Below are 22,037 nucleotides of genomic sequence, written 5' to 3' on the forward strand. Positions count from 1 at the left end.
TACCTTAGGGAATGTGTACTAGTGCCCACTTTCTAAATCCATTCTTGGAATTTATTCCGAAAATGAAATGCGGGAAGTAAGACGCCTGGCAATCACTCAGAGATTAAAGGGGAGATGCTTTCAAAAGACATGGAAACAACCAAAATGTCCTTCGATAGATGAATGGATAAAGAAGTTGTGGTACATATACACAATGGAATACTATTCGGCGTTAAGGAAAGATGATATAGGAACATTTGTGACAACATGGATGGATCTCGAGAGAATAATGCTAAGTGAAACAAGTCAGACAGAAAAAGCAGAGAACCCTATGATTTCACTGATTTGTGGTATATAAACCAAAAAGAACAAGACAAACAAATGAGAAACAAAAACTCATAGACACAGACAATAATTTAGTGGTTACCAGAGGGTAAGGGGGTGGGGGGTGGGTGATGAGGGTAAAGGGGATCAAATATATGGTGATGGAAGGAGAACTGACTCTGGGTGGTGAACACACAATGGGATTTATAGACGATGTAATACAGAATTGTACACCTGAAATCTATGTAAATTTACTGACAATTGTCATCCCAATAAAATTAATTAAAAAAAAAAAAAAGGCCTGCAACTTGTTAGCCCATGAGCCTTAGTGACGGTTGGGTATGTTCGAATAATCAAGGTTCTTACTTAGACACTTTTTAGATTGCCTTTATTTCATATTGTTACTAAAAAACCTGAATGGAATACGTGTTTGCTCTTCCAGAGAATCTTTTTGGAAAAGTTTCTTCCAAAGGGACTTTTAAGATGCAAATTTAGAAGCAGTTTAAAAGTGTGGGGAAAGGAGCAAGTAGAATTTATTTTTTAACTATTCAGAGGAAAACAATGTTCCCCGTGAACTCGCACCGTTGTACTAGAGGTGTGAGTAGGCAAGGAAAGGACACTAGGACTTAAAAACCCCGGCAGGAAAGAGAGTTTGGGTTGTGATTCAGCAAGAACAATTGGGAGGTTTTGTTGGAGTTTTTTTTGTTTGTTTTTTCCCCCTCAAAATACCCACAGTGCCCACCAGAGAATCTATGTTCAAGGATAAACATTGAATGAGATGCCCTTTGTCAGATCCAGAGCTATTTTCTCTTGTAACATTCTGCATGTAATGAAGCCTTCATTGTTACAAATTTTAAAATGTGATAGCAACTTATACAGAAAATAAGAGTCATTTAAAACCAAAAATAACCATACTATGCTTGTCAAAATCTACTAATAGCAAATAATAAATATGTTATTGTCTCGCCATTGTTTGGTGCATGAATAAAATACTAGGTTTAGAAAGTCAAAAGAATAAAAGTTTTCATATTTTTGGGGGACTAGACACCCAGGAGAGGGATTGCTATGTATTCCCAAGGTCACTGCAGCTTTATTTACAATGGCCAAGACATGGAAACAGCCAAAGTATCCTTCCATGGACGATTGGATAAAGAAGATGTGGTATATATACACAATGGGATGTTATTCTGCCCTAAGAAAAGATGAAATAGTGCCATTTGCGACAACGTGGATGGAACCTGAGATTATTAGGCTAATCGAAATAAGTCAGACCCAAAAAGTCGAGAACCATATGACTTCACTGATATGTGGGATATAAAACTGAAAACAACAAAGGAAGAAGACAAACAAATGAAGAAACAAAAACTCATAGACACAGACAATAGTTTAGTGGTTACCAGAGGGCAAGGGGGGAGGGAGGTGGTAGATGAGGGTAAGGGGGATCAAATATATGGTGATGGAAGGAGAACTGACTCTGGGTGGTGAACACACAATGGGATTTATAGACGATGTAATACAGAATTGTACACCTGAAACCTATGTAACTTTACGAACAATTGTCACCCCAATAAACTTTAAGAAAAAAAGAAAGTCAAAAGAAAATATTAAAGTTCACTATAGTTAGGGTGACCAATTTATCCAGATTTGCCAGGTTTGACTTTTCTGGTTCAAATAGCCAAATTCATGAGTCTTGAGAACTCTTTCAGCCCCAAGCAAACCCAAGGAGCACTCACCCTAACAATGACCAAAAATACAGAAGAATTTTGAAAATTAAATAAAATACAAAAGGGATATGTAGCAAAAGTATAATGCCATATACAGTTTGTTTCTTTTAAGGGCAAAAATATGATATCAGCATGAATGAGGCAGTATGGGGAAAATCTTAAAAATTACTTTAAAATATTGGTCAAGTATCATTCTACTCCCTTTCTATATGCATGCATAATAGTTACACAGTTGTAAAGAGATTAATATAATTTTTCTTTTTATCTAAATTATTTTATTAGAACATTTTCCATATTTCTAGAAGGGAAATTGATAGATAAAGATATACAGAAAAATTTACGGTTGCTATGCATTGTCATTTCTTTCCAAAACCATTTAAATGATTAAAATCATCACCAGCAATATACATAAGTGTTATTTTAAGGAACCATGATTGTTTCCTTTTTGTATTTTAATAAGCATTCCATGGTATTTCACAATCATTTAAATAGATTTTTAGAGAAGTTGGTTATTTTCCTATATATTCATCACATATCATAGTTCCTCTTTGGCAACTTGTCTCTTTGTGTCTTTTTTCCATTAAATTACAGTCATCTTAACATTACCAATTGATGTATACTTTACATAGAACACAGCTACTCATTCTTTGTTATATATTCTGCATATGAAGTTATTTTTTTCTCCTTTCTCCACCCCCTTGCCATACAGCAACATTTTTCTTCTGCTGTAATGTCTGCAAGTCATTCTTCCTTTCCATCTTTTTAGCCCACACACTACCCCACTCTTCTCACCAGTCTTAATGCCTCCCCAATCTTCCCCTGTTTCTAGTTCCCCCATTCTAAGTTATCCCACCCATGATTATTGAGTGGTCTAACTCACGCAGGGATTTCAACATGTGACAAAAAGCCTTAGAAAGCATGTAAACCTGCCTGTTCCCCCTCACTCAGTTTGCTAATCATTTTCTCTTCCATTTTGCTTTCTATATTTGGAGGGTCCTTTATGCTATATCAGCCTTCGTGGATTTAGTTTTCTTAGTGAACCATCCTTTATACGCATAATCTGGTTGCACTAAAATAGTAGTGGAGATGAAGTCATGAGGGGGTCATGTCGCTAGTACCCACTGATGCAATGAGAATTTCACTGAACACCACATGGGAATCTTGGGTAGGGAGGGCTGGGGAAAGGAACATGAAGGCAAAAGGCTGGACAACTTGGAAAGTGACAGGACATAAAAAAGGAGACACAATTAAGAAAAAAAATTTTTTTAAATAATTTTGTCAGGGTTAGTTTTATATCAGAGGCTTTTCTTATCATAATTTTAACAAAAATAAATCAAGGAAATACCCAGATGGGCAACTTTGTGAGATCTCTGCTGAGCAAACTTTGCTGTAAGGCAGTGGTGTCAGGTAGTAGGGAGAACACTGAGCCTAAAACTTGAAGACACAGAGTCCAGCCTTGGTTCTGACATGCTTTAGCGGTCACGGAACCTCTCAGAATCCTACTTTCCACAAATCTGAAAAGGGGAGTAATATTACCTCACGATTGAGAAAAAGCACTTCATGTATTATCTAATGAGCCTATGGGTGACTGCCATGATGTAAACTGTAGATACATCTGGTTTGTCTTAAGTCTATCTAAATGTTACTGTGAAATCAGCTTGCAGAACCATGCACGTATATAGTCTGTGCATATTTTCCTTGACCATGACAGAGGGAGAACGGAGCTGATATGGAGCTCTGGATCCAAGTCTTGTGCCTACTATGTACTAATAAACTCCGCAGCCATGGCAAAAGCGTTTAATTACTGTTTCAGCTTCCTCACCTAGTAAATTAGGGCCTGGACTAGATGACATCTAAGATCCAACTTGGCTCTAAACTTCACTCATCTAAAAGAATTGAACAACATAACTTTCCAATTGAGTTTTAAATAACTGAGAACAGGTTAACAATTTACTAAACCCATTTTTACCTGCTATTCCATAGAAAGGAGTTGTTCCTGACCCTTAGTCCCACCCTTATAACATCTCTTCTTGAACATCAACTTTTAAGAATCATGAACACTTGTGAAAAATTAATCACCAGGGAGCAATTCTTCTCTTCTTATATTCCCCACCCACGCTGCTCCCCTTCAAAGTGTGGCCTCATTTGTGTGCAGTAGCCCAGCATCCAAGGGGAACAACAGGGAGGAGCAGAAAATGCCTTGAAGCTCTTGGAACCACGAGAATCCGTACCTGCTGAGTACCTACTGCACACTCACAAGTGATCTTACCACTTGGAAAGGCAACAGAAACGTTATTTACGGAGGAAGGCCTGTCTCCATATATGCTTAACGATCAGAGGAAAAAAATATGAAAGTCCTCAACAAAAGTGGAGCAGGTGGGTTTTGCTTTTGAATAAAAAACACAAGCCCAAAGAAGAAGAGTTTAAGAAGAACTTTGCCTAAATTGCATCCTCTAGAGCAGGGGTGTCCAAACTTTTTTCAACGTTTTTCACCAAGAGCCATATGCGGTAAAATACACAAACAGCTGAACCACTCACTCGAGGTGAAGTACGTATTGCCTCACCTGGTTTATTTAAGTAAACTAAATATATTTTTGGAATTTGCTGTGGGTCAATTAACAATGGATCATGGGCTGCAGTTGGCCCGCGGGCTGCAGTTTGGACACCCCTGCTCTAGGTAGACATAGAGGGAGAGCTTGGAGGGCCTCAGCAGAGGAGATGAGAGGACTGAGATAGAATGTCAGGAGCTCCAGGGAAGAGGGATAAAACGAAGGGAAATGCGAAGGGAAGGATAAGCAGCAGCCCCAAGCTGGAGGCGTTGAGTGGCTCCCCAATGCCAACCTTCTCACTATTGCTCCCAGCTTCCTGTGCCGGCCTCCCCGAGGACGTGCCCCAGTTTTAATTTGGGGTTCACTGGAATTGTCTGTCGACCTGGTACTGAGCTTTAACAGCACTGTAACACTTCCTGTCTATTTTAAGGGATACACACACCTCGGGAGGGACAAGGGAACGTGGACATAGAAAGCAGCAGGTACACTGGCCTACACGCTGGCCGAGCAGGGTACCAGGCACTGAGCTTATCTCACTGAATCATCAAAACAATTCTCTGAAGTGCTGGGATTGATTGTTTCTTTTTCCAATGATGAGGACTGACACACACAGGTTAATTTTAGGCTCCATCTCAAGTGCTTTTCATAAACTGACATTTTTCTTTCCCTGATAAGTAAAGAAGTTGACAAGAGTTTTTAAGAACTGACCTTTCAATAGCCATTTAAGGAGCCTAGAAATCAGATCTGGAAGTGAACTAAGATCAAAGAGCATCTGCTTGCACTCCCTATTTTTAACCATGAGGAAAGCGAGCTCCACAGTGATGACATAACTTACCTAGATTCACATAGTTAATTAACAAATGGAAGTGTCAAAAGAGAAGCTAAGTTTCTTGCCCAATCTAACAGTTTTTACCTCTGCTAGAATTCATCTCTAACGTGATGCACAAATGCCATGTTAAGTATCTAAACCAAGATAGTCATTCCATGTCTACGAACTATCACTAATTGAACCCCTGTGCATGAGTTTGCAGGTTTCCAATTTATATCTCGATTTAAGCTTTTGTCGTATATTTCTAATACCCCTGCATATCTGAGCTGCTCTTGCTATCTGAAAAACAATCAATAATTCACATTTACCCCCACTTTTCTACTTCATTAATAATGTGATTGGATCTATAATACAATAATTCTTTAATCATCACCATTATTTCTTACCAACTGTAAAAACCTTCTGTCCTTTCTAATGTCTTTTAATTCAATGGAATTTTTAACATTAGCTAGTTTTCCCCACAATTAAAAAATGACACATGAACAAGGCAACAAATTCTAGCAGTGCAAAAGGGCACATAATGCAAAGTACGTTTCCCTTCATCCCACATCATCAGCACATTTCTCCAGAGACCGCCTCAGTTGGGATTTTGTGTATTTGATGGGTTTTAAATCCTCTCAACAGCGCTTACATCTCTATTAATTTTTAATAAAATGAAAGAGAAAATAAAATACCACACTAAAAACTGATATATCCTTTGCATTTCTTTTAGTTATTAAGGCTGTTTTTCTAATAAACTGGCAAACGTTATTCCATGATAAATAAGGAATTACAATGAAATTTCTATCAATTTTGATGTGACATCTTTGATGATATTAAAACCTTTGATGATGATATTGTATTTTAACCTTCTTTTTTTTTGAGAACTAAATACCGTGATGATAAACTTTATTTCAAATGCGGAATAAAAATATTCACCCAATGAAGTCATCTTTATATTGGAATAAGATAAAAAGCCAAAACTATAGGAAAAGATCATTTATATGAGATATTAAGGAGTTTAAAAATTATACTATTTTATATAGTATTCAGTTGATCACCACCCCACCATAAATGTCTTATCTGTAAAAGTTTGAAATGAAGGAACATTACATTCTTAACATGTCAAGTCAACTCCACAATTATATTATATTTTTACATTTATTATATATTATCATATTTCCTTTCTTCCCATGAAATAACATTCTTTTTTTTAGTTAAGGAAAATCACTGAAACCATATTGAATGTCGTGTTAGTCTCCTGGGACTACCATAACAAAGTACCACAAACTGGGTGTCGTAAATAGCAGAAGTTATCCTCCATAGTTCTCAGAGGCTGGGAGTCAGCTGGGTTGGCTCCTTCTGAGGGCTGTGAGGGAGTATCAGTGCTTCCCTCCTAGTTACGTGTAGCTTCAGGTGTTCCTTGGCTTGTAGATGGTGTTCTCCCGATGTCTTCAAATCATCTTTCCTTTGTACATGTCTGTCTCTGTGCCCAATTTCCCCCTTTTTATGAGGACACTAGCCTTAGTGGATTAAAGCTCACCCTAATGACAAAATCTTATCTTGATCATCTGCAAAGACTCTGTTTCAGTAAAGTCACATTTATAAGTCTTGGAGGTTGAGCATGACCCCCCACCCCCAACTTTTGGGAGTCCACAATTCAACCCATAACAAATATGATTGGAAATTTTCTCTCAAATAAGGAAACAAAGGTATAGAAGGAAAATAGCTTAACATAATATAGGCCATATATGACAAACCCTCAGCTAATATCACAATTAATGGTGAAAAACTGAAGCCCTTTGCTTTATGTTCAGGAGCACGACAGGGCTGTCCCCTATCACCTCTGCTTTTCAACATAGTGTTGGAAGTCTTCACCAGAGCAATCAGGCAAGACAAAGAAATAAAAGACATCCAAATTGGGAATGAAGAAGTTAAATTGTCACTCTTTGCAGATGACATGATGCTATATATAGAAAAACCTAAAGACTAAACCAAAAAGCTATTAGAAACAATAAACAAAGCAGTAAAGTTGCTGGCTACAAAATCAATGTACAAAAGTCCATTGTATTCCTATATACTAACAATGAAATCTCAGAAAAAGAAATAAAAAAATAGGACAATTCCTTTTGCAATTGCAACAAAAAAAAATAAAGTACCTAGGAATAAACTTAACCAAGGTTGTGAAAGACCTATATGCTGAAAATATGATATTTTTAAAAAGAAATTGAAGAAGTCACAAAAGAAATGGAAAGACATTCCATGCTCATGGATTGGAAGAATCAACATAGTTAAAATGGCCGTATTACCCAAAGCAATATACACATTTAATGCAATTCCCATCAATAATCCCAATGGCATTTTTTAAAGAAATAGAAAAAAAAAATCATCAGATTTGTATGGAACCACAAAAGATCCTGAATAGCCAAAGCAATCCTAAGAAAAAAGAACAATGCTGGAGGTATCACACTCCCTGACTTTAGCTTGTACTACAGGGCAACAATAATCAAAACAGCATGGTATTGGCAGAAAAACAGACACACAGACGAATAGAATAGAATTGAGAACTCAGAAATAAACCCGTGGACAGATAATTTTTGACAAAGAAACAAAAAACATACAATGGAGAAAAAACAGCCTCTTTAATAAATGGTACTGGGACAACTGGAAAGCCACGTGTAAAAGAATGAAACTAGACTGCTATCTGTCATGGCGTACCAAAATTAATTCCAAATGGATCAAAGACTTAAGCATAAGACCAGAAACAATAAACTGCATAGAGGAAAATATAGGTACTAAACTTATGGACCTTGGGTTCAAAGAGCATTTTATGAATTTGACTCCAAAGGCAAGGGAAGTAAAAGCTAAAATAAATGAATGGGACTATATGAAACTTAAAAGCTTCTGCACAGCAAAAGCATTGACAAAACAAAGAGGCAACCAACTGAATGGGAGAAGATTTTTGCAAACAACGCCTCCGATAAGGGGCTAATATCCAAAATATACAAGGAACTCATACAACTAAACAACAAAAACAAACAAACAACCTAATCAAAAAACGGGCAGAGGACCTGAAGAGACATTTCTCCAAAGAGGACATACAAATGGCAAATAGACATATGAAAAGATGATCAACATCACTAATCATCAGAGAAATGCAAGTAAAAACCACAATGAGATATCATCTTACCCCAATTAGAATGGCTATCATCAACAAGTCAAATAACAAGTGTTGGAGAGGCTGTGGAGAAAAAGGAACCCTCATACACTGTTCGTGGGAAAGCAAATTGGTGCAGCAGCTATGAAAGGCAGTGTGGAGGTTCCTCAAAAAATTATGAATAGAATTACCGCATGACCCAGCAATCCCTCTCCTGGGTATCTACCCAAAAAAGTCTGAAAACATTTATCCATAAAGAAACATGTGCTCCAATGTTCATCGCAGCTTTATTTACGGTGGCCAAGACATGGAAACAACCAAAATGTCCTTCGATAGATGAATGGATAAAGAAGTTGTGGTATATATACACAATGGAATACTATTCGGTGGTAGAAAGAAAAGATGAAATAGGATCATTTGTGACAACATGGATGGATCTTGAAATTATAATGCTAAGTGAAACCAGTCAGGCAGAAAAAGTAGAGAACTATATGATTTCATTGATATGTGGTATATATACCAAAAACAACTAAAGAACAAGACAAACAACTGAAAGAATAAAAACTCATAGACATAGACTCATAGACATAGAATAGTTTAGGAGTTACCAGAGGGTAAGAGGGGCGGGGAGAGCAGGGCTCTAGAAGAGGGTAAACGGGTCTAATATATGGTGATGGAAAGAGAACTGACTCTGGGTGGTGAACACACAATGTGAGATATAGATAATGTATTACAGAACTGTACACCTGCAATCTATGTAACTTGACTAACAATTGTCGCCCCAATAAACTTTAATTAAAAACAAAAATAATGAGGAAACAAAAAGTACCAGCAATGTATATGACGCCTATCCTGTCTTAGCAGTGTGGTCACTAAGAGCCATCAATACCAACACTGGAGAAGCAAAGCAAGGCAGGGAAGCCCGTGTAACTGCATGACAAGACATGGGCTGGGTGTCAAAGGTTTACCCCACCAAGCAAAAAGACAATTAGAATCACAGGCACAGTGACAGGTGAGGCGCATCTGGGAGCCCAAGTCCCTGGCACGTTTGAGGTCGAGCCAGAGAGGAGACCAGGCAGAGGATCAGGCGGTGCCTCCTAAGAAGCTTCATTACAGGAGGCCTTCATGTGTAAAAGAAGAAGAGCTTGTGTTTATGGCTGTGCCTCCAAAGAGCCTAATGCCCAGACTGATGAACACGGAAAGTAGCACCCCCCTCGTTACACAGGGATTGGCCTTTGCGGAGTTGAATCAGTCACTGGGAAAGCTGTTTCTAGATGGACGCTTTGTTTTCCTTATATTTCCTGCACCCCTCAATTAAGAGCAGCCTACTTAGTCCTAGTATTTAAAGGCAAGTAGAGTGGACTGTCTGCCCCTGGCTCTGTTCACTGATGGTGTGGAGCTCACAGAATCCCCTGCTTCTGCCTACAGTTGGGGGGCAGTTGTAGGAACAGCACCTCACTCAACTCCAGTACCTGGCAGGCGTTCTTCCAGGACTGAGATTTGATCCTCTCTTATTTGCTGGTTCTGTTCTACTTTGATCAGTTCTTGAAAACCTCTTGAAAACATGGGAGCAAAGCTCCTTTTGAAGCTTAGAGTCTTGCTCATGGTCCCTAGTTTTGTCCTTGCTCTTAAAGGACAGGACTTCTGTGTCCATGATCTTTTTATGTTAACAGCTTCTTTATGCAGAACTTAAAGATTTAAGAGGTAAGGGTTAACTTGTCCAGCACTGAACCCCTGCAGGCTGGTTTCCTAGAAAACAAGATGGACTCTAAAAAGGTCCAAGGATCCCAGTTAAGCTCAGTGCTTTTAAGGAAATCAATCTTGACCTATTGCAAAGGCTTGGCCCCAGTCTCTCTCTCCCGATAGGGGAGAGGCGGTACTCCCCAAACTACGAATGCCTGTGTGGCAAATCTTGCTATTTGTATGCTCTATCCCATGGCTGCAGCCACAGGCAGAGACCTGAGCTTCCATGCCTCTCCCTCTTCCCCTCTGCTAATCATGCCGGGGAGGGGCTGTGCTATCTCAAAGCATGCATGTTGAGTGGGCAGGACAGGGCTGAAGGCTCTGGCATGTCGTATTGCTATTGTGTCTGGCCCTCGATCACACCAGGAGTTGGACAGTCCTTCCCTAACACACAGCATCCAGTGGAAGGCCAGTGGGAGACCAGCACACCTGCTCCTGCTCCTGTTCCTGGGACTTCTCTCAGAGCAGAGCTGCTCCAGCAGGCCTGCTGTGAGAGCTGCCGACCAATGACCTTGCTAGCATGGCAGTTGTCCCAGCAAACTGGGCGTCCATCCAGACCTCTACCATGGCCTTCTGGAAGCAAGTCAGAGGACAGGAGATAGATTAAAGACCAACGGTGGCGTGAAGAGAATCGGCTGTTGGTGGTATGACCAGTCATCAGGATGGCCAGTGAGTGACTGAGAGTCATTCCAGAGTGTCTACACAACACTACCCTACTGCTGGTGCCTTCCTGTCCCTGGCAGCCCACAACCAAGACACCCTATTTAGAATCTGTCCATGTCAGTGATGATTTTAAGGCCTGAACTGAGCAAGCCAACCTGGATGACTTTCTTCAGAAGTTCCCCAGTCATTGAGACCAATGCTGTAGCTCAGGGTTAGTTAGCCATTATTCAATCCCTGAGCTAAAGACACAGAGGATGGCTCTCTGAACTCGATGCCATGCCCTTCCTAAGCTGATCTTAAATTGATCTTCCCCTGCCTGTCTTCAGTGAACATGCAGCATCCGGGGCGGTCACCCAACATTTATTTCCTGGTCACTCCCTGGCAAGTCTAGACTCCAAGCCTACATGGGTTGAAATAGAATAGGTTGCTAACAGAGTGACAGACGATACCTACAAACCACCCACTGAAACTGGGGAGGAGTGACAAGACAAAAAAGCAGACAGAAATGAAAGGTTAACTTGTCCCCTATGGATCCCTCCTGGCTCGCCTTCCCGATAAGAGACTGGCTTTCTGCAGGCTCTGTGAAAACCAGCTAGTTGTCAGTGCTAAGTCCATTCCTTTGGTTAAAAGGAAGGTTTGGACCCAGATTCTGAATCACTGGAAAGGGCAGAGGGCCAGGTGCTGGCATTTGCTCAACGATGAATGCCGATGTGGTCAACCCCGCTCGAGTGTACCAGCCCCCAATAATGTGGCAACTGTAAGGCATGAATCCCAGCCCCTTGACCATGCCCAGGAAGGGGCTGGTGCTGCACCCACCCACGGGCTCTGACCTGGCAGGAAAGGACTGAAGTTAAGGCTCTATTACTGCCCTGGTCCCATCTCACACCTGGGAGGGAGGTGGTGCTTCCCTCATCGTGTCTGAAAAAGCCCTGTGTCTCGCAGGGCCTGACGGCTGGCCCTGCTGCTCCTACTCCTCTGTATGCTGCTCGGAATGAGTAGGCAGCTCTCCTACTAACTACTCCTGTGTCTGAGAGCTTTCTCCGTGTTCCACAGCGTGGTGTGACTGTTCTTTGCTCCTTTGTCCTGTTTGCATAAGAGCCTTACAAATAGGTCACGATTCTGACCGAAGATATAGCCACATGGATTTGCTGCGAGTGTTTGTCAGTCCGTGACTACTCCATGCCTGCTACTCCAGCGGGTCAAGATGTTTGACGTGAGGAATGAGACTGCCAGCCTTCGAGTGACTGGCATCCAGGCCACACTGTACACAAGGGCCCATCTTGAGCATCAGTGGGGGTGAGTGTCTGCTGTGGTCGAGTCTGGCCAGGCTCTGGTCACATATGTGCCAGTGGGCTGAACACTGGCCCGGACTGTACCCAGGTGTCCGGTCCCTGTGACTGTGGCTTCTGCTCAGGTTCATTTGCTCTATAGTTAGTTCCCTGAGGGTGCTGGAGCCGTGCCCTGGACTACAGCCTGCTTTTTGGGCCCTGACAACCTGCCTTTTGCCATCTGCCGGCTGGTATCCTGCTTTAACCTGAATGGGCACCCCTGAAATCAGGATGCTGCCACCTGTCCCCAAGCACAGCTGCCGCCTAGCTGTTGCTGTGGGGCCTCCAGTAGCTTGTCTAGACCAATCAGATCAGATATGCGGAAGCTGCACCACCATCACCTCGGGGGGAACCCTACAGCCAGGTGAGCGCCCGTTCCACTCTAGCACATTTCTTGAGAGTCCTAGTTTCCCTCCTCATGAAAATTCTACCTCAGATTACAAAAGCTGCACAGATAATTTTCTCCATTGCTTGGTACACCAAACACTCAAAGGCAATCTCTAGAATTTTCATCAATACCTACTCAGTCATTTTATCCATTAGGCAATACAGGCATGGTTCTTGGGGCCTATGAACTGATTAAGGCATAGACAAATAGTTCAGATCTGACAAAAAGTAGCTGCAAAGCAAAACAAAAGAACTTAAAAACAATCATAGTCCAAACATTCTATTTACCATGGGATAAGGGTGCATTTTATGCTGCTACGTGATGGGACATCTACAGCTAAGCAAGTCACAGATCTGCCCTCAGAGTAGCCGTACACTGCTCGCATTTCCCAAATCCGACCTCACTCTCAGCCACTAAAATGATATGGGCAAGCATAGTGCTATGGTGACTAACCACAGGGTCAGTGGGCCCTCCAATACTTGCTGAATGACTAAACGGTTAAATGAATGAATGAATGAATGAATGAATGAATGAATGAATGAATAAATGAATGAAACAATGAATACATTCACCAGTAGAAATACACTGAAATATTTTTTTAAAAAATTAGAAGAAAGAAATCAGATGTTGTTTAATGGATACTGAGTTTCAGTTTTGCAAGATGAAAACATTCTGGAGACTGGCTACACGGCAATGTGAATATACTTAACACCACTGAACTGTACATTTAGAAATAGCTAAGATGGGAACTTTTGTTATGCAGTTTTTAAACCACAATAAAAAAATTCTAGGAAATAAAACCAAATATTAAAAATCAGAAATAAATTTTTTAGAACAATTCAGAATTCACCTATGATAGCTATCTGACTCTCACTGGGCCTAGTCTTAAATTTCATCACTGTAGTGCTTACTTCTTCAGCCCTTTATTTTCCAGTTTCTTATTTCTTTTGTGACTTCTTTTTTGGGACCAGTAATAAACAGTTTTATTTGATTTGTTATCATAGGTGACAGAATTTGATGGCTTCAATTATAAAAATGAAACAAAATCAACTTTTATTTTATGCAATTGGTGTGTGGGAGCGGTTCCTATAGTAAAGAACAAAAAGTGCTAAATTATATTTTAATATATAATTTTCAGGAGTTTTCATAATTAGTTCATCATAAATACAAAGCAATTTTTTGCTTGCATAAAGTAGCTACTAACACAGGCTCTGAAGCTAGCTAACTGGTTCATATTACCTCCTCTACCACTAACCAGCTTACCCTTTTTGTGCCCTAGTTTCCCCATCCATAAAATGAAGATAATTTTAAAAAGCTTGAAAAAAGTATTTTCCCTCTGTGAAATGGGAATAGTAATTTTTTAAAGCTTAAGGAAGAATTTTACTTTAAGTAAGAACTTATCCCATTTTTACAAATCGAAAAATAAAACTCTACTTTTCATAATAGGTTAAAAGTTAAGAACATCACTTCTCAAATTGTAGTAATATCTCTTCAGCCATAATTTTATACTCACCTATGAGCCACACATTCAAAAATAACCACTGTTAACATGGTGTATGGTACATACCAAATATTTATAAATGTATTTTACTTTGTGTTTTGTATCTTATTTCTGTACTAATGTATTACGAGCATTTTTTTTCAAATCAATGCATATTTGGGGTTTCCCAAACAATGCAGAAGAAAATCTGAGGTCCTCACCTTGGCCTACAAGCCCCTATGTGATCCCTGGTCTAACCTTAGCTCCCTTCCTTCCGCTTCCTCACTGAGCTGCAGACACACTGGCCTCCTTGCTGGTCTTTGGTCATGCTCAGCCTGCACCTGCCTCAGGGCCTTTGCACTTACAATGTCCTCTCTGTAGAACCTCTTCCTCTAGATTTTCACAAAGCTCACTCCCATACTTCATTCATGTCTCAGCTTCTCACAGAAGAGCACCTTATGCAAAGTAGCAACCACTGTCTATCTCTTTGCCCTGTTTTATTTTTCATCATAGCACTTACCACTCCTTAATATATTACATTAGTATTGGTGGTTGAGGCCCGTTTTTCCCAGCAGAATGTAAGTGCCATGATGGCAAGGATTTTGTCGATCTTGTTCACTGTTTTATCCCCTGGAACTAGGTTCGAAACAAATATTTGTTGAATGAATGAATCAAGGAATTTTGCTCTAATTTATAATTTCATGACTGCACAGAACGCTGTTGCAAAGATGCTGTTTAATATATTTATATTAATCCCCTATTTTGAGATGTTGTAAATCAGACAGCAATGGAAAGTTTAAATACATTGTCTTAAATACTTTCCGATGGTTCCTTCAGGGCTAAGTTAGTACAGCAGATTCTTAAACATTCCCCCTACCCCTTTTTCCTTCTCCCACAGGGTGCATAACAGCCAGGCTTATAGCACATTCTTTTCCATATCCTGGATGTACAGAATCTTAAGCCCAAACTCTGAATGCTGGCATGTCCTTATTTTGTCTTTGCGCCCTTCCTTAGTTCCCATCACCGCTCAGAAATACATTTTCCGCTTTAAACAGTTTGCTCCTCTTATCACTTCCTCTAATCCGTTAGTAGTATGTGTAGTTCCCTCTTACAGAATATATTCCTGTTTCATTAGCTGCCTAAATTACACCCATGTTTGCAGCCTTTCACCTGTCTCTACTGATTCCTTCATGCTTTCCTTGACTAATCTGTATGACCTCTCACTTCTCTGAATTTTCTGAACTTTTCTGCTATTCCCTGTATCCATCATTCAAGATGACCCTGGCCATCTGCCGTGTTCTAGCACATACCATGCTGTAGATTACAAGGTGCAACTTCCTGAAACCTCCCTTTTCCCTTTTCTCAAAGACCTATGCAATCCTAGTCACAAAATAATAAGCATTTTCTAATTTTACTGTTTTGTCAAAGTCAAAACTTTTGTGGAAATTGAGACAGCTTTTTGAGAAAAGAAATAGGATTATTCATGATATTTTCATCTTCCCATATATTTTCTTTGCATATTATTTACCACTATTATTTACCCACTTGCATTATTTTGATTCTTAAATTTCTACTTGCAATCCTTATTAAATCATCATATGAAATATGCGTCTGACGATTATTTTTGGGTTTTTTTGGCTTTGGCTTGTCTTAAGATGACATTATTATTAGGAAGTTATTTATTTATTTATTTAACAAAATACAAGGCCTAATTTAGTACTATTATATTCAACAGCTATAAAATTACTCTATCAAATTGCTATAAATATTTCTGTTTACTCTCAATTTCTGTATTGTCCAGACCAGTGACAGTTTTCAGCCTGGGCTGAGGACAAGACTTTGAGTAGCACTGCTCTAATATGGTACGTCTGTCACAGAAATTCTTATCAGAGCCGTCTGTTTTCCTTTCAGAATAAAGCTATTTTGAAAAGAATATGTCCTTCAGAAATTATCATAAAATCATGATAGAGTGATATCTGAGTTAGATATTTTTTGGTTTTGATGTAGGGGACATAGAGCCCTAGGAAAATCACAAAGCTTACTTTTCCTTTTTCCCATTTTTGTACTTGATAAATCAAGTTCAAATGAACAAAGAGGGTTGTAAGAAAGGAAAAACAACTCAAAATGGTGCGGCATGTATGAAGGTCTAACAATCAAGTTTGCCAACTTATCCTAGAAAATGTACTACATACCTCATTGCTGAATATCACTACGGTCACCTTCGAAGTACTCTCCTTGGGAAGCTATGCACCGATGCCAGTGCCTAGTCCACCCTTCAAAGCAATTTTGGAACTCTTTTTCTAGAATGGCCATCAGAGCTGTCGTCATATTACCCTTGATGTCCTGAGTGTCATCAAAATGTCTTCTTTCAATATTTCCTTTATCTTTTCCTTTATCTTTGAGTAAATACAGAAGTCATTGGGGGCCAAATCAGGTGAGTAGGGAGGGTGCTCCAATACAGTTATTTGTTTACTGGCTAAAAACTCCCCGACAGTGTTATGTGAGCTGGTGCAGTATCATGACACGAGAGTCATGAGTTGTTGGTGAAAAGTTCAGGTCGTCTAACTTTTTCACTCAGCCTTTTCAGCACTTGATTAACTGTTTGTCCAGTTGGTACAAATTCATAATGAATAATCCTTCTGATATCCAAAAGAAGTTAGCAACATCGTGGCAGCAAGTTGGCAAATTTAATTGTCTGACCTCACATGTGGATGAAAGATGTGTGTGGAGGGCTGGCTTTCTCTCTGTGATGCTGCTGCCAGGAACTCTAGGCTGAGTGCTAGGGCAGAGGGAAGTCAGCAAGCACCACTAAAGGAACACGCCTTTGCTTCTAAATCTCAGTAACTTACATTTTTATACTAAAGCCTCGGGTTTTTTTCTCAGCCCTGTGTGCTTTCTGGTTGCCTGGGCCCTGGATCTTCCAAAGCAAGGCAGCCTGGCAAATGGCCACTCACCTTCCTCCTCGAAGAGAAGTCCCATGTGCCCACGTGCCTCGGCTTCTTTCTTCCCACCATCCACTTTGATCAGTTGAGCAATCTGGAAACATCGTTCATAGAAGTGGTTCCTTACCCACTTGTCTTCAGAATGATTGAAGTAACAGGCCAGAGCATACAAGTTATTATAGACGTCTTCAAAGAATTCTTTAAAGAGAGAAAAACATCATAAACTACATTAGAAAAAAGTCTCGTGACACATGCCTTCAAATGGCAAACCGATACAGTGATATTTATTTTCTATTTTTCCTTAAAAGCATGAGTAGCTATTTTAAAAATTGGAATGCAAAAATTAAATTAATGTATTTTAACTATTAAAGTAGTTATATTAATTACAGATGTGCATGTGAGAAAAGCATCAAAAATAATCTTTCCAAAAAATGAGAACATATTAGAAATTGACATACTCTTTGGTTGAAACACTAGACTTTAGATAAGACAAAAGACAAGATAATATCTACTAGCAATGTGCTCAGTTCTTTCGGAAGAAATGAGTATGTGGAATCATCAAATACTCTTCCCAATGAAGCTTTAAAAAGTATTTAGAGATTCCAGAGAAAGCAATGCTTCTTAACTTTGGGAAAAAAAAGATAACGGAAATGAAGTAAGCAGATAGAATATGAAAATAGCAAGGTGTTCTTACTCAGAAGAGAAAACAATGATGAGGCTCATAAGAAATGATGAGGCTTATGAACAACCGAGAGGCTTATAAGAAATGGTCATCAGGATGACCTAATAGGTTCCATACACTTTCTAGCAATGTTACCAGCAATAAAAGTTACTAGCAATGTTAGGAGAGTGAATTTCTGTGCTGCTGTGTTCTATGAGTATCTTTTTCTGCTGTAAATGCATTAACACTAGTCATCCTTCTCAGACAATTACTAGTTTATCAGTTGTTAGTTTATTAAACCCCTTTTTCCCGCTAATGTGTCATGTAACCTATTTGTACTTTAAAAAGTATATTAATACATTGTAAATCAGTCATAAAATCTACTGGAAGCAATCATAAACTTGGACGAAAATGTATATGCATTAATAAATTGTGCCTCAGTCATATAAACTCCACTCTATTGGTGAATATGAACAAATTCACAACCTTTAGGTCTTTTTGCATTTGTGCTGAAAGCACAGTTGTTAATACGAGGTAGCCTCTGGATTACCTTTCCAAGGATTTAAAAAATAACAATCATTATTATTCACTGATACTAATTGTTCACTACTATCAGAAGAGTCAACCCATATAGTCCTGAAAGGATTACAACTACGAAAAATATTTACCCATTGCCCCCTAGCACTCTTATAAGATTAAAATAAAAAAGCTTAGAAAAATTGAAATTAGGCTGACGATAACAAAGGGTAACTTTCAAGAATGGTACATAAGTCACTCCAATGTTTCAAAAGAAATTTCTAAAACCTAACTCATTCCTTTACATATACTGTGCCATAATTCCATAGGAAATTAAGATTTATCTCAAACCAGATTTTATAACTAAAAATTAAAGCAAAACAAACAAACAAAAGGTCTCCCTGTCTCCCTATATTTGAAAGAGTTGAGGATTCTGACAAGCCACTGCTTTTGATGGCTATTTCAGCTTAGGTGAAAAGTGGAGCATATCCTGAGTTATTTACTTAAAAAAACAAATACTGTCATCTCCGAACTGACTTCTCCTATGCTTTGTCTTGCCATTCTGAACCTTATACCTAATCGGAATAGAGCATTCAAGTCTATTTTGTAATATTTTATGTTCTTTGTCATATTTAGTGATTAGAGTTATTTTTAAAGCCTGTAAGTAAAAAAGTAAAATACTTCATATCTTCCATTTCAAGAAAGTTATATAAAAAGCTTTTAAAAATATATATAATGCTGAAATAAGGTTTTCAGTAATTACACCTTAATAGAAAAAACATTCCAACATTTCATAAACAAAGTTGTTCTGGTTTGTTTAGAATGAGTTTTATAAGCTATCAAGAGTCCATACTTAAAGACTATTTGTCAGCTAAGCTATATTTTTCCTACGGAAAATTAGAGTATTTTTCTGAGTGCAAAGTATAAAGGAATGTATTCAAGTTTTTAATCTTTGTACAGTCCAACTACATGGCCATATCCTTTTACATTGCAAGCAACCTTTAATGCCTTCTTACCACGTCCTTATTGTCAGCAAGTATGCTTATAAGATAAAACCAATTTTATTGCTGGTTTATTATTTAGATCGGTATTCATTAAGCTAAAGAGGAGATTCCATAAAAAATAAATCTAGGAAATCCTCTTGCTAATTTTCCTCTTTCAGTGAACCACACACTATAGATTGACAGGTTAAAGGCTCTGAGAAGTCCTACAATAAACCAGCCTGCTTAACATTAATACGAATTCACATGGTGCTTTTCAAACTTATTTTACCAGACAATTACTTCTGTTTTGCTTTACATGAAACTTATAAACATCCTGTGGGACTCTTCTTGAGTAGAATATACTTTGGATATCTTAAATAAATGTTACCAGAAAAAATTTGCTGCTTAACCCTTGACAATAATTTAAAGTCAAGTGTAAATAATGTTTGAATTACCTATTGATTCGGTTACCCATTATCACTACTGTCGTCTCTTCCCTAGCCGCATGGGGCAGAAGGCCATAATCATAATATTACAGGTGGTACAGAGATGAATCACAACAATGGATAATATAAGAAACATGATCAGGGACAAAGAAACGCTTCAACAAATGGAAAATAATTTTAAAAAAAGAAATGACTGGTTTACTTTAAACACTTCTTTGCTATATAACATATAACAGAAAATGATGTTTTGTACAATAATTTAAATAACACTAGGTTCCTGCTCTGTAAGTCTCAAGAGACAGAACTGACCCGAGACGACTATTCTTAGTGCCATAGCTTTGATTAAATGAACTTCATGGTAACCTTAGAGTGATGGTATTTCCAATGAGAAGCAATGAGAATGCTCAGAGATATGCTACTACAAGATAATTGTCTCAGATCTCATAACCTTATGGGATAGAATCTTGAGACACTATTAACAGATTTTATTATTCTAGATGAAGTGTGTGTGTGTGTGTGTGTGTGTGTGTGTGTGTGTGTGTTTTAAGATTTAGGATTAATTCAAGTCAGTAATTGTGGATGTGCATAGCCCATATCCCATTTTCTGGGACATTCTTTACTCAAATCACAATTTCCCCCAATAAAGTTCATGTGTTAAATGTGGGGGGAAAAAGTACACGAATTTTTAAAAAGAACATACAAATATTTACATGTCCTTCAATTGAAGTATTTCCAATAATACTAATTTTGCAATAATTTTAATTTTCTATATTTCAAATAGGCAAAGGCCACTGCATTTTAAAGGAGATAACACTGTTGAAGAGTTATTTTGAGCAAGAGGTAATTTAGTTCCATCTAACAAATGCAGCCTTGGTTCCCATGAATATAAGAGACCCACTCAGTAAAGAAAGTATTTATTTTCATTAATTATATCACATGTATAAGACATTGGCTATTATAAAATTTGTACTTTGTTGATTTGGAGAATTACAGAAACATTTTTATTTATATGTATAGTTACCTTTCTTTAATAAAAGATTATAAATTAAAATGTTTTCTACCTTAAAATAGACTATTCAGCATTTTGGTTTATAATTGCAAAATGCAAGTTTCTCATACTTATGACATTTATGACAAGTGATGCATTTGGCTCATGTTTATTCTACTCAAAGTCTCTATTTAAAACGTTTAGTGACTATGATGATTCAACTTGAAAAAAATGACTACTGGGCAAATTTTCTCTTGATCAATTCTATTTTCAGTGTAAATAACACTTTGAAATACTGATACTACAATATTGCTTTTTTACAATAGTATTTTTCATTTATAACAGTCAATTTGCTGAGAAATTATACGTAAATCCCAATTTAAAATTCACCAAAGAGTTGTGTTTTTAAAGTCAATCCTGCAGTTAAATACTTTTCATAATACAAATATCACCTATCTACACACACACACACACACACACACACACACACACACACACACACCCTATTTCACCTATGGTGGTGGTGTTAGGATTTTTGTATATCTCTTATTTGTAAGTCAGGCCACAACCTGGTGGGAAATATGTCCTGACTCTACTATAGAGGCTGGAAGACTCCTGCTACCCTTCTGGTGCTGTTTCATGTCCTCGTCAATTTTCCACACATTATAGCGTTAGGTAACAAAAAGTTGCCTACCACGCTATTTTCCCATAGAAAGGTCTAAAATATTCACATTGTCATACTGGGGCCTGGGCTTTTCTTTTTGACTCCCATTGTATTTTCATGCGGAAAGTTGAAGAAAATAACAATTTAGAACATGAAATTTATACGTCAAATTCTAGGATTTCTTTTCTTTCTTTGATTATATAAAATGACAAATTTCTAATATGTAACTAAGAAGTACTCATGACAACAATATCAGTATGATTATAGTAGAGATGAAAATATTTTCTTCAATATTTGAAACATATTGACTTTCTGGAAAAGTTTAGGATTCAAAAAATTTGCCAGAAATGACGTAATGGAATAAAGTTAACAATTGTATTCATAATTGTGCATTGCAGGCTTTTCATGTCTTCTCACAATTCACTAATAAAAATTCTCTGATTGAAATCTGTAGGACTTGTTGATAAACCCTTCAAATTCCAATATATAAATACTGGAAAATCAGTATGATTTTCAAGTTATAGTACTCTTGAAAGTACGTCCTCAGTACAAGTCAGTATTTAGATTATATATGAAGAAAAACTACGGAAAGATTTATAACCAATGATATGGAAGATTTTGATATATTGGAAAGTTCAGGAGCTGTTGTTAGGCTCCCTTTATTGTCTTCCCTGGTTGAGAATGATATCACCAG

At 38.1% G+C, this 22,037-nt stretch overlaps 1 protein-coding gene across 2 annotated transcripts in view; it reads right to left on the minus strand.

Moving 5' to 3' along the window:
- The window catches only part of TTC29 (tetratricopeptide repeat domain 29), a 538,084-nt gene that overhangs the window by 126,135 nt on the left and 389,912 nt on the right, over positions 1 to 22,037 (minus strand). For both annotated transcript variants that reach the window (XM_081077081.1, XM_081077080.1), the window contains one exon: positions 17,098 to 17,283. In XM_081077081.1, coding sequence (XP_080933207.1) covers positions 17,098 to 17,283 — 186 coding nt within the window. The remainder of the gene's footprint in view (positions 1 to 17,097; positions 17,284 to 22,037) is intronic.

This window comes from Rhinolophus hipposideros (genome assembly GCF_964194185.1).
Source record: "Rhinolophus hipposideros genome assembly, chromosome: 16".
Taxonomy (NCBI): Eukaryota; Metazoa; Chordata; class Mammalia; order Chiroptera; family Rhinolophidae; genus Rhinolophus; species Rhinolophus hipposideros.